At 45.5% G+C, this 14,129-nt stretch overlaps 1 protein-coding gene across 20 annotated transcripts in view; it reads left to right on the forward strand.

Annotated features, from left to right (window-relative positions):
• FBRSL1 (fibrosin like 1) overlaps positions 1–14,129 on the forward strand; it is a 555,176-nt gene that overhangs the window by 146,028 nt on the left and 395,019 nt on the right. For all 20 annotated transcript variants that reach the window (XM_064466507.1, XM_064466515.1, XM_064466498.1 and 17 more), the window contains exon 2: positions 4,329–4,529. In XM_064466507.1, the coding sequence (XP_064322577.1) occupies positions 4,329–4,529 (201 nt within the window). The remainder of the gene's footprint in view (positions 1–4,328; positions 4,530–14,129) is intronic.

A 14,129-nucleotide genomic window follows, 5' to 3' on the forward strand; every position in this document is an offset into this window, starting at 1 on the left:
CTTTTTTTTCAGGTTCTTTAAGTGTTCCCTGTGTATGAAAGGTATTTACAACCCCAACCTCCCCCTACATGCTTTCTGAGATCTCGAAGAGCTGTGTAAACTCAGAGGATTAAGGCAGAGTTTGAGCTGGTCTGAGCAAACACGCAGTAATAACTCCAGCCAGCCGCTGGCTGGGGATGTGAGCTTGTGCCAGGGTCCGCTCGGGCTGGTCATTATTTCCTGATCAAACAGGCAACGTGGAGCGCGCTGTGCAGAAGTCTCTTGCTTGCCATTTTAGGGGTAAGAACGGTTTCACTCCAGAGCCTAGGGCAGCGCACCCGCATTTTTCACAGCTTTATTTATAAACTGAGCAGTGTGCACCTTGAGCGTCTTTGGAGATTGCAGCTGTACCTGGGCGACAGAAGGAAGATGGCTTTTCAGGAAGGGGTGTTCCAAGTGATGAAGGATGTCGCCAGCCCTGCTGCAAGCACAGCTGCAGTTGCATAACTTTAACTAGCTTGGGCCAAAGAACGAAGAATAAAGAAAACCACAGATTTTTATTATGGACTCTCAAAACCTGTCGCAGACTCTAGGTGACATCCTTGGATTGCAAGCCTGTGCCGAGGTCTTTGCCAGTGGATCTTCAGAGCTGCTGGTGTGCGAGGTAGGGCTGGAGGAGGAACCACAGTTACTTTTTCAGCTGAAGAGTCTTTGACGTCTGTACATCCAAATAAGCAAAGGGAGAGATAGAATCTGTATGTTTCATGGAGTAACTGCCAGGGAAGAGGCTCTAAAGAAAGGCCTAATTCTTCCTTATCTGTAACCATGCAGGCAATTAGAACCATCTGCTCTCCGTCTGCAGCCCAGGCAGACGAGGGGCCGCAGACAGAGAGGCCGTAGCCTGCCCTGGAAGGTGCAAGAGCAGTTCCTAAGTGCGGACAGGTAGGAGATGGCCCTGGAAGCAGTGAGTAGTAAGGAGCAAAATACTTTTGTGCGTTCTGGAACACGATTTGGCAACCTTCTTCTGGGAACCAAGAAGAGAGAATGGGCCTGGATCCACCAGCCTTCCCTGCAGAAGGGGATTTGCAGGCCCTGACAGCAAAAGTAGCCAGGACTGCCGACTCCTGGGTTGGGCAGAAACCCCAAGGCTAGATGTGAAGACCTTCTGACTTCAGGGCCTGACTTCAGACACTGTCGCTGTGTGAACCCATAGGCTTTACGTGACGTGCAAATACGTCCTGGTCTGGGCTTTTCTGGGGAGAAGGCTCCAGTGGAGCAGTTTGTCAGAGGGCCAGTCTTACCTGCCAGCTGGGATTTCTGGATTGAAGTCAAGGTACATCAATAAACCTTGTTCACTGCAGTGATGTGCTGTATATTCTGTGCGTGCTTAAATTTTCCAGCAGTTGCCTGTGCACAAGCACAGATGCACATCCAAAAATAGTAAGCTCTTGTGCTAAGTGAGGTCCCCAACTTGGAGGTCATAAACTTTAGTAAAAGAGCAATTGCTGGAAGGCTCTTTTAGTAGAGTAAATAGAAAGGAAACAAAGGAGGCAAGAACAGAAACAGCATTAGCCCCCTCCTGCTCTCTGCCTGAGGCTGCAAAGACGTCTGCATTTAGTAGAAAACAGCCCTGCTGTCACCCTCGTCAGTAAGGAGAAGCGGAGTTCAGTGTCCTGCGTTCCCAGAAAAAGCAAAGTCCTGTCAGCTGCATCCTCTGCTGAAGTGGGGAAACACAGGACCATGGAATAGGCTTTCTCGTCACGGGACCGAGAAGGTCAGCATCTTCCCCGCAGCTGTCCCAGACGTGCTGCGGAGCTGAGGATGCCTCCCTCTGCCATCCTCCTGCCGGAGGCAAGCAGCAGCCCCTGCTACCAGGGCTTGGGCCTTAATTCATGGCTGTTTGGAAAGTGCTTGAGATTCTTGGATGCAAGTGGCACTACAAGTGAATGCATTATTTCCTTGGCTTTGATCCAGCGATGACTGTATTCCCTGAATTAATTTTGCTAGGAGCTCAGTGATGAGACAAACCTGAAAATCTCCAAACAAAATGGGGATAAAAAGCTAAATTTCTAAGCGGGGAGTTTTGTGGGATTCAGTAAAAGGAAAAACACAGATTTCCAGACTAGTTATATGGGGAAGTGAATTGTCTAAAACCTGCTGTGAATGTGCTGTGGGTGCTGAGGGAAGACTTTCCCATAGGCATTAACAGAGGCCCAATCCCCACGTGAAGCCAGCTATAATTTAAACTGAAATGGCCTTTGAAATCATCCTTAAAAGTGAATATTACGCGCTGAGCCAGGGGTGCATTATTTGCTGGTGCTTTTGGGTGGTGGCATTCCCCTGCCACAGCCTCCTTCCTCCCTTACCAGGGGCCCATGTCACCTCCTGCAGCATCTTCCACGCGGCTGCTGTCACGTTGCAGCTGCATCTGGCTTGATGAAGAGGTGCACGTTTTTGGTGACTTCTGTTTCTAATGTTTTGCTGAGTATCAGTTAGCAGATGTCATTTCCATTGCGCTGGTTTCTGATCAGTTACTAAAGCTTAGCATTTTGATTTCCATCTCTGCAACTTCCCAGTAAATAGGACAATGTGACCTTCTTTAAGTGGCATCTCCAACTGCTGCTTTAGAGTGTTATCTTAAAACTAAAAACCGAAGTGAGCAACTAAACACTGATTTGTATTCCTCGTTTTATCATTCGTGGAGACTAATGCCAATCATGTTCCTTGCTCTTTCACTAGTTGCGGACTTGGCAAGCTGAGCTGTATTCTGGTGTGTTCTGCGCCTCTGAGACAGTGCTACTTCTTTTAGTTTTGAGGTGGGGGTTGTATCTTTGGGGGTTTTGCAGCTTGCTGTATATACGCATGCTTTAAGAGGAGCTTGCCAGCCACACAGGACTGCTGTGCAAGGTGTGCAGAGGCTGGGTGCTAATTGTCTCTGAGCCTGGGTTGGAAGAGGAAACAGCTGTATGTATTTTATCATTGTGATTCAAATTTAAATGTTTCTGACCCTAAAGCGTCAGTGCATCGTCTCGCTTTGCAGGGAGGGGTGACTTTAAGCAGTGAGTGATTTGGAGTGGAATCAGCACGTTGCACACTGAGGCAGTCAATTCGCTAATTAAACGAGAGGGGGAGGAAGTAATCTAGAGCAATCAGCAGGGCATTTCATCCCAGTTCCTAATTTTCTTTTTTGTTGGGCTTTAGTTTTTGAGAGACTAGAGAGCTAATGATTTTCCTGAGCTCTTTTGCAGTGCTGAAGGTGTGCGCGTTGACGTGAGCGAGTTGTATCGCAAGCTCCTTTCACGTAGGATACAAACATCCATGATGGAATTGCTTGAGTCAGAAGCGAGGCATTTAGAGGGGGGGAGGGGATGGATGAGGCATTTAGAAAAATTTCTGTGGCTGAAGTTGACAAATTTGGTGTGGTAAACAGTGCTTTTAAGGTATGTGCTAATCTGATATATTTATTGGGATAAAATTAATTGGGATAGAGATTCTGCAAAATATTCCAAAAAGAGTTTAGTTTTTACCCTTAAGCAGTTAATAAAAAGCATTGGGGAAAAATTTCTCTAGCTGTAGTGAACCGAAGTCGTAGTGATTTGGTGCTATTTCTTCACCTCTTTTTCTGCGTAGGGTGTGTAGGGGGAGAGGTCGATACACTGTCACCAAGAGTTCGGCGTTCGGCCCTCAAAGATGCCAGGGATAGCGGTACTAATTCCCTTCTCTGATCTCACTTCCGACGTTAATCATTATGACATGACATACCCGCTTTTAAACCATGCTTAGGTTGTATGTTATAGTTCTGATTTAGGGCAGACGCTTAACACTTAGAGTGTTCAACCTCTGGTATGTGTTTAGATCCCACTGATCTCGGCTTGCTTATTGAATGCGTGATAGGCTTTAGAAGTGCATTTCTCCATATGAATGCAGCTGTGAATCGAGAGTGTCAGGCCCAGGGCGGGTCTGATATGTTGCTTTCTGAGACCAGAAACAAAACAAAATAAAAACCACCTCTGTTTCAGTTGAACGGTTAAAGGCTTTCCTTCAGGATGCTGATTTGTTCATGTGCCGTTGACGTATGGTTCCTGAATTAATCTGAAGCAAACTCATTTTCATAACCAGTTCCAGCATCTCTGAAATTAATCAAACACATAGCCTGGAGAGTATTCATCCTAATCTAATCTAAAATTACTGTTTGCATTGTACGTGCCTAATTATTCATCTTAAGTCATCTCTGGAAAGAACATGCTGTCTTGTTTGTGTTTTTACTCAATATTTATACTGCTTAATGCTTAAAAGCAGTCTCGGAGAACTTAAAGAACTCACTATTTTTTTTTTTGTCTCCCTTACAGAAGGACATGTCGCTAAAGCCTCAGGAGCGGAAGGAGAAATGGGAGAGGCATCCAGGAAAGAAACCTAGAGAATCTGAAAACTGTGTGTCTGCTGAGCCAAGTGAAAATGGCCATAACAATGACGCTGGGAGCTCTGAGAGAGAGGCAGAAAGAGGCAAAGAACGGATGAAGAAGAAACTGCCCTTGAAGCTATCCAAACAGGTAGGGAAAATATTTCTCATCCGAAGCAACTGTATCGTGGCATTGGCCACTGTGGACTGTTGTCCTGCTGGTAGGTCGGGGTTGTTAACGTAACTGGCTTCTCTGGTAACTTGTGCTGGTGAAAACAGTGTCTCTTCTAAGATGTCTGGCCAAGTGCATATCCTGGGTTGTGGGCAGGTTTCATAAGCTAACGTGGAAGGCCAGGTATGCTGGGTGATGTAGGAAGGAAGGAGCAGACCTCCCTTGTATCCTGCAACTTTGAGACAGCGTGGTAGTTCCCTCCATAGGTGTGTGGCTCGTGCAGTCGTAGACATAAACAGAAATCATCAATTGGATCATAGCCGCCTTTGGGAAAGACGTGCGTGTTGATGTGCACCTGGAAGTTGCAAACATGAGAACGGCCATCTCACGGATCACGTTCAGATGGCCCCAGCACAGTATGTTGGGAAGGAGAGAATGTTGGAGTGTTTTAGAAGTGGAAAGTCAGTTTGGAGGAAGTTGTGCTCTGGGGAGTCTTTTCTCTGTGTCCTTCTAAAATGTGGTAGAGCATTAATGAATTAAGAGTTGTCATGCTCGAGGGGACAACTGCGGAGACTCCCATCTGAACCACAGCGTGCACAGAACCCGGGGAGGTGACAAAGAAGAGGCACTATGGCTGGCAGGCGATTTATCACTTAACTGCTGCTCAGCAGGGAGATTTGTTGGTGACTCAGTGCTCATTCATCAGTTTGAAATCCACATGGCACAGCAGCCCGTATCTATGAGCAAACACTTCCCCAGTTGTCTGTTAACATGGTGCCAAATGGCAGCCAGTGGGAAGACCAGTGTGTACTTGACCCTCCAACATTTGTTCTCTGCTAAGAAGTACACTACGTGAAAAGCTATTTTTTTATTCTCTGTGATGCAGAGAAAAAGAGCTGTTTAACCCAAGCACACCTTCTGTTCTGTCAAACTAGTTCTGTACGTGTGCCAGGCAACGAAAGATTGAATCGTCCAATTGTTGGAAGTCTTTTTTTCAGAGTTTCAGTATTTTAGGATTTCAGAGGATCGTTAAGGTTATCTAACTTCACCACCACATGCAATCTTTTGTGATTGTGGTGTTGTAGTGTACTTGTTCGGAAGGGCTGACGGCATTTCACGGGGCTCATGGCCCCGCTCTTCTGGTGGCTAACTCCTCTTATTAACAAGTCAGCAGACGTTTTGTTTTCTTCATTTTGATTTAAAACAAATAGTTGGAATAAGTCAGTACCAATAACTTCCATAAAGACGTTAGTGCTCTTCTGCTGCAAATATTTAGGTTGCAAATCATGTAACCATATACTCCTAGTAAAATATTTGCCAGGTTTGTTTTCTTTAACTCACCAAAGTGATACCAAATGTTTTGTTTTTAGACTCGTCAGTGTATATGGAGTTAAAATATATCAAGTTTCTTGTTTGTTTTTGCTAGTAGTTGAGTGATAGGGTTTCAGTTCTCCCTCTGGTTACAGGTGCCGTCAGCTTGTGCACAAATATTCACTCTGTGCAAATTAAAATGACTTTTTATTACGGGTGAATAGATGCATATTTTAGTTTCGATGAAAGTTTGAGCAACTAGGATCCTTTTCTTGGCATCCAAACCCACAAAATGCTAAGTATGTATTTTACCAGAAGTCCCTGGCTTTGATATAAAATGTTTGGAAGCAATGGTGCTGGATGGTGTTCCTGCCCGCTGCTTACACCAGGATTGTGGTGTTGCGCCTCCTCAGCTCCTCTGTCTCTGTAAAGCTGCTCTTGTGTCAGGTTTTTTTATGTATGTGAAAAGGCCCAGACACCAATTCAGCGCCCCTTGCAAGGTACGCATGAAGCTGGCTCGCTTTCTGCTCCGGTCCCCAGAGTAACCTGACAAATGCTCGTGTTGGTGCAACTGAGTGTGGTGCAGTTGGAGTAAGGAAACAAGGAACACCACAGGAGATCCTTAGGTCTCGATTGCCACCAAATTCTCTCTAGCATGAAAGCCTGGCTTCGGTAAATGCTACCTTTCTACGGGTTAGAGAGTTGTTCCTTCCGGTCCAAAATGACGCTGCAGGGAGCTCGGTGCATTCAGGTGTCTGCACCTTTGTGGATGTGTGAAGCCACCGCCAGCCTCTTCCCGCAACCGGAGCGAGACGGTTCGTCACCTGCTGCGGGGGAGGAAGCGGTTGTTAATAGTGACATCTTCTACGTGAAATTTAAAACTAAGTTTCAAGTAATGGTGACCACTAGCGATTTCATGATACTTCCTTAGAAATCTTAGGGGTAGGAGGTTTTGTTACACTGGCCAAACTCCAGTTTCTGTAATTATACGCTGCTGCCTTAGTTTACCAAACATTTGTTATTTGTGTTTCAGCTCTGGAAAATGAGGACACTGTTTTCTCTTTCTTCTGGCTAGTATTTGGCTGCTGTTGGTGATTAAATAGGGTATTCGGTGCCACATTCATGAAACCTGAATTAATCTGTCATTGTTTTATCTTTTTTTTTTTTTTTTTTCCCTCTGGAAGTATAAGTAACCAACTCCAAAAAGAGTGAGGAACCTGCACAAAGAGCGTAAAATAAAACCTGTGATGAACGACTCATTAATATGTGGTGCCTCTTCAAACAAGTCACACTTAAATTTCATCTTTTATTGAAAAGGGAGGTTTTTAAAATACCTTTTATTATCCTAACTGATAGAATTGTGAAAAACGGGCAAGTTTTCAAGTCTGTAAGGCTGATGAAAGTAGGAGCAAAATCTAAGCTAGATGAACTAGACTATCCTTAGTTCAAACTAATTATGCAAATGATATAGACAAGTTCAATAATTTTTCCTTTTTTTAATAACCACGAAGTTCACACCTAGAATTCTGGTATTTCCTGCCAAGCTGTCTAGACAAATTGGCTGTAATATTAAGTTTCCTGGAATTTGGGGGTGATTTTTTGCATCTCAGGGTTATTAAACCTAGGTTTATACCTAATTTGGAAAGCTTACTGTAATTAATGCTAATTATATTGAGATGTTGCTTAGAAATTACTGCTCAATGTGAGGCTTTCCTTATACACTCGTCCCTTCTCTTCACAATGCTACTGAATTGTCATCTTTTCTGCACAGCCTCCTCTAATAAATCAAATTGGGCATTATAATTATGGCATTCTGCTAATCCTTGCAGAGAGGTGCAAAGTGGTAAGCTGATTTGAGTGCCAGGTTGTCTGCTTTGTTAGAAAATTAGATTAATACTTCACTCCTTTTGACAAAGCATCCAGATTCCTATTTGCTCCTGAATATTGGGTTCTTCCATAGCTCAGGGTATGCGGAGATGGTTGTGGGAGCTAGTCAGTCCTTTCCTGCCTATTACTCCAACTGTGTATTAAAATCATCCAGACACATTTATCTCCTGCTGTAAACAAGCGGAGGAGGGAAAAAAGGGCATTTCAAATAGATACAGGTCCTTTGGCCAGAGATCTGTCAGAATTTGGGGCTGTTCTCAATGAAAGTGCGCAGGGAAAGGTGCTGACTTGAAACTGCTGCTCTCCGATGGGAATCACAGAACCTCTCTGAGTCATCGGGGTACGTCAAGGAAGGAGAAAGTGTTTAAAGCTGTGATGTTTCTTGGTGTAGCTGGGGTGGCCTGTAGTAAAGCTTGCCCCTTGGGAAGTGTGGAATTGCCTCCAACAGGGGAGCATTTGTTGGAAATTGAGTCATTGTCTTTTTTTTTTTAAAGCCCTATCCAAGATTAACCCAGTGGTTTGTGGAAGGGAATCCCCACCACAGCTGCAGACAGTGCCACTGGGGCAGAGCCGCCATAAAGCATTCCTCTGTGGCTGGGTCTATAATTCACTTAGATGAAGTAAGAGGTAGATATAAGATGAAAGTTCCAGTTATGCTTCCTTGTGTTGTCCTAAGTCCTTCTAGCTTTTGCAGAGTCACCCTTTGAGCTTTGAGTCTGTCTTCCATTAGTCTTAGCTGAGCTGGCTTGTCCTCCTCTGGGTTCAGTTTTGGTTATTCCTCTGAACGTCTGAGCAGCCTGGGGTCAATCTGGATGTAAAGCAGTGGGTTTTTTCTGTGCTTCAGGATCTATTGCCATTTCTGTACGTAGACTAAAAACGGGTTGACCTCCTTCTGAAAAGAGTTGGGACTAAGAGGAAAGAGTTGCTGGTAATTCAAGTTAGCTTAACCTCAAGCTCTGTGGTTAGTCAGCTCGGGAGCATCACAGTGTATTGAATATGTTTAGATGTTAAATGCGGCTGCAATAACACTCTGTTCTGCAAATAGTCATTTGTCATGAAGATGAGTGTCTTACACCTCCTCCTTCCTTTTCTCACCCACTGTTTAAATCACCCAAGATGAGGAAGAGTCTCAAAGAAGCTGAGAAGAAGAGGGTGGTGTAGCACGTATTTAGTGCTCATAAATAAAATAGCGTGCTGGGTTTGGAGCCTCAGAGGAAAGGGCAAGAAAGCTAACGCTGTCACGTTGCTCTGGAGGTGTGACATCCCTGTGACTTCAGCAGAGCTTCCTGGAGGGAAAGCGGAGTTAATTCCCATGTCTCATTCACTCCCCAGCCTTCCTCAAACTGCTGAGCATTATTGATGATTAATGTATATTGTTGCTGTGGCTCTTGCTGGACTGGAACTGCTAAATTACATTAACATGTTTGATTACCCATTCATGTGATTTTTCTGTGATGCTCATCAGCTCGTTATCCAACATTCACTGATGAATGTAACAACCTTCCCTGCCCCCCAGGAGAACACCCCTCTGGGTTACTACTGGTGGGAGCTAAAGGTGATACGCATTTTCCGTCCAGGATGCGCATTGTTTCTTCTGATGTCTAGGTGAAAATTGATAGCTTGTCTTCAAACCTTGGCCCCGTTATGTGCGTGGTGGTGGTGGTACTGAAAGGCTATGGAGCTTTTCCCAAGGTGCAGAGAGAAACAGTCTAGGAACTCACCTGGCTAATGAAATACCTTGTGTGGAAAATATCCTTTGGCATCGTACTGCTTGTGCTGACGGTTGGGCAATAGGAGCACGTAGCTGCTTGATTTTTATTTGTACTTTTCCAGATAGTGATAAATGGTAATCAAAACTTGGACGTGCTTTTGAAGCCACTGGTGGGCCGGAGGCAGAGTGTTTGCTTAGTGATGCAGAGATCAGAGATGGAAATGTACCTTTCTTAGCTGAGCTTCAGCAGCCACCTAGGAGAGGGAGTCCAAAAAATAACCTTTGGAGTCTTTGTCTATAGTCCAGAGGACAGGTATGGATGTGCCTGTCCTTCCATCTCTTAATAATGTAGCATTTGGGAGCTGAATTGTGTCTAAGAGGGTCTAAATAGAATAATAACAACTTACTCTGTTAACCTTCAGTATCTCAGGCTATTAAAAGCAAACAAATTCTAGGCAGCCAACTTATAAAAGAAAAAAAAAGTTGCCTTTAATGTGGGTTTGGGGGATTGGTTTGGTTTGGTGTGCACTGCTTTGGTGTTTGCATTTCACTGCTTTTGAACGCTGAAATTATAGACACCGGTTTCTTTTTGTTTCTAACTGATGTTACCCTTTTTGTTAGCAGATATTGTTATTTAAATATTCTTTGAAACTAAACAACAAAGCAAAAGGGGAAGAAAAAAGTCCAGTTTCTTCTAGTCGGAAAAATGTCGCTTCATGTATTGCTTAAAACCAGGATCCATTTCTACCTTTGTAAGTACAAGAATTTGCAATTTGGACATGAAAGCTCTGCACTGATTAGTTTTAAGTGGGCATTTATGAATCCTGGGCGAGTCGGGCTGTAACACAGCACGTGTCGGTACCCGCGCGACGTCTCCCTGCCGCTGACCCAGCCAGGCTGTCTGGAAACCCACGGAGGTGGCTTCGGTCGGTGCTTTGCTTCCCTTCGGCTTGAGCCAAGGACAGCGGCGGAGGCCTGGCCCGGCGAGGTGCGGAGCTCTCATTCAGCAAAGCCTTCCCAAGCACGTGCTCGCTTTTTAAACATATGAACGGTTTCTCTGGCTTCAAAGCACTTAATGAGGTTGTAGTGCCGGGGGGGCCCTGTCCCGGGGGGATTTCGGAGGAGGTCCTTATTTCCGGCTGAGTAGGGCTGCGCGACGCAGACACAGATGGCCTTGCCTTGCTCTCTCACGCTAATCTGCAAGTGCAGAGACTTCACAGCTGCCTGGGAAACCGCTGGGGAGTAACGGTGCAAAGTACTGAAATGGGCAATACAGTATTTAGTCATTAGGTTTGCTAATCCAAGGCCTAAAATCAGCCTCATTTCAATCAATAGCAATCTGTTTGCACTGTCAGGAACTAATTTAAAAATCTGCTTTAAGTCCTGGTTAGGCACTTGCTATTCTGTTTTCTGCATCAAAGTAGGGGGGAAGCAGTGGGCATAGCACAGCGGTGGCAGGAGGAGGAGAAATCCTTTGTAAATAAATACTGGATGCTTATTTCCCAAATGAAACCCTGCTATTACAAAGGAGTGCTGATGTTTTACTAAATTTAGCCAAGAATTCGTAAAGATTCTTGAAGCGGCTGCGGAGCCTGCTCTGCAACAGAGGATGGACTTCACAGTCTCTTCAGTTTCTTCAGTGTTTCTTTCAAGTGCTTACAAACCTTAGACAATTACGGTTTGCGTTATAGATGTGGCACAGGTAACTTCACAGGATTGCAGCCACCTTTCGAGAGCTACGGCACGGCTGCCTTAACAGGGCTCCGTAACATACTGTGCTTCAGGAGGAGCAGTGCAAAAAACAGTGCCGTAAACCCCCTGGGAACTACAGCAGGAGGAGGCCTTTGCTTAAGCTGCAAAATGTATTTTAAAACCTCTGCAGTTCTGGTAGGGAAACATAAATTGAGGAGACAATGTTTATTAGAAATTTGGGGGGGGGGGGGATCCAACTGTTTTTATATGAACATTGAAGCATATGCTGGATTTTACTGCATTGCAAATATTATTTTCTGAATGGAGTGATGTAAAGCGTGTTTTGGCTGCTGAAAGTGTTATATGTATGAGAACGTGGCTTTCTGTTTTTCACTGATGCAGTGAAGCACTTATTCACTTGCCTGGACCAGTGGGTTCCCCTTTTGCAGCTGACCCTCACTTGCCAGCATTGCTGCTCTGTGTGCCCCTCTTGTCCCTGCTCTTGCAGGACTCGCCTGATGCTCCCAGAGAGGCTCAGCTGCCCCTGAGCACAGCTCCTTGTGTGCCCCGGCCCAGGAGCGCAGCCGGGGGACGCTGGCTCTGGCCCGGGCAGGCCTTGCTCACGGGGACCAGCCCCTTACCGCCGGTGGGCTTCGCCCCGGCTTGGCTGGGGGCTGCTGGCGGCGGCAGAGCAGGCGGAGGGTGGGTGGCCGTGGGGACGGGGATGCGGCGTCCTGCCATGTGTGCTCTGCTCCCTGCTTTGTGGTTAAGGATCAGAACGCTGTTACGGTGGTATCGACCCTGCTGTGTTCAGAACCGGACCCCACGGCTTTGCCTGCAGCATTGGTTTCTACCTTCTTTGTCCCTGCTTTTCCTCTTCTCCAAAATTCCCATCTGTCCCCATTCTCCTCTTCCACTTAACAGCATTTGGGCAACAGCAATGTGTTTAGGCCTCCAGATGGCTGCTGGCGTTTTTAACATGTGTTAGAGCAGGTCTAGAGAGCACGGTGGTTAAAGCCCTGGATGCTACCAGTGCTTTCTCTATGTTGGGACTTCTTGTGCTACCTCTAATGGAGCTGAACCACAGCGTTGTCGGGGGCCTTGCGTCTCTGTCTCGGTTCCCTGTCCGAGAAGATGCGATAGCTGCAGACCCAGCGAAGTGTGGCCGAACAGACGTCGGTAACTGGAGATGTGCGGAGGCATTTCCTAAACGGCGCGATCTGGAGGAAGCTGCTCGGAGCAGCTCTCATCTCACAGGACTCACCCCTAGCAAACAGGGCAGGCTTGACCTGACATTCCTGGTGTTTTCAGAGTTAAAAACGTCAGAAAATTGAAGCGATACGAAGATTGTTAAGTCACAGCGCTACAGTGTAAGACAGTTATGTTGTATGTATGTGAGAACTAAACCAGTTATAAGCTCCATGTTTAAAGCTCCTGCAGGTCACCTTTAACTTCTCTGCCTGCAGACCTTAGGTGACATTTGCTTAAAAATAGCCTCAGAGGAGAGCAGAAAAAAGACAAACAAAGCAATCCTCTCTTCTCACTGATGTTCTGTAAGTGGCTGTGAATGAATCTCATTACAGTGGCTTCTTTTGAAAGGGAGGAATAAAAAGGAAATTTCGTCGCTAACAACTTACGTGGCATCAGATGCTATAAAAAAGGTTGTTGGTGGTCATTGGTTACAATCTTGTAAAAGAAGAGCTAAATGGTTTGTAATTTAGGGAAGGGGATTTAATTACATGAAGTAATTTACAGAAGCGATAACCACTTGTTTCTTTTTCTCTGTTGAATTTAATTGGTTGGCACAATGCATAAAGTCGTCTTTTCCTTCTTCCCGCCTCTTTTTTTGTTTTTTTTTTAAATTTGTTTTGTTTTATTTGTATATTTGCTCCTGGAGAAGAGAAGGCACCAAGATAGAGCACTTCTGTTGTATCTTGTGATTTTAGCGAATTGAAGACTGGAGAAACACAGTACTGTTTGAACGGTGCTCTGTCTCCGGCTGGTCCTGGTGTAGTTTGTGCAGTTTGAAGAGATTCAGAGCCTTGGCGGGAGGTTTTTCTTGTACGTCTCTTCACGATGGTGAAACAGGGCGCGTTCTGGGTGCCCTGTGAGCGGTGTAGAGCCCCTTGTCCTGGGTGTAATGCGGATGCCACAGAAGAGAGGCTACGACCGAGGAGCAGGTGAAGCAGCCATGGCCTTTCTGCATGTTGTTTTTACGGTTTGGACAAGAAGTGTCTCAAGGGTTATTCCATCTTTATTTCAGCACTAGCTGCCTAATATTTTAGCTAGCTTTGCCCAAGGGTTTGGGATCTGCTGCTTAATTTAGCCCATGTTCTCAGGCTTGCATCAGATGCCTGCAGTAAAATACAAAGCCTCCAAATGGCAGCAGTAGAGTATGGTTCGTGGTGATCACCCCTGTAATTCTGGGGGATGATCACGGGTATTATTTTTGTGTGTGAAACAAGTGTAGTAGATGTAGACGGACAATATTCTTCCTCTAGCACGCTTGTCACTATAACAACTAAGCCATCTGCGCAGCTCCAATCGAAATCTAAATCTGAGCTGATTTAAAACGAACATTAAAATAACATCCCAATATTACTTGTGGTTGAGGCAGAATAAATATCTCTTTCATGAGATACTGTTACTTTCAACATGCAGAACTTGCCCTTGCTGACTGCGGGCCATGGCTCTCCATTTCTGCAAGAGACTGCTGGGATCCGTGCAGCAGGAGCTGTAGCAGAATCGCTTTGGCAGTTTCCAGCCTTTGCCTGAAGTCATTTAATGGCACTGGTCCAGCTCACTTGGCTTTCCTCGTGGAAGCATATCAAGGATGATGCTGTTTTCCACCTCTCGGTTGCTCTCGCCTCACAAACTGCAGCCTCGGGCAGTGTTACCCACATCCTTCGACCTCTTTTCAGTGTGGATTCTTAAGGGAGTTCATTTTCATACTTCTGCCTGATGGATGGGTTACATGA

This window comes from Phalacrocorax carbo, chromosome 15 (genome assembly GCF_963921805.1).
Source record: "Phalacrocorax carbo chromosome 15, bPhaCar2.1, whole genome shotgun sequence".
NCBI classification, from domain to species: Eukaryota; Metazoa; Chordata; class Aves; order Suliformes; family Phalacrocoracidae; genus Phalacrocorax; species Phalacrocorax carbo.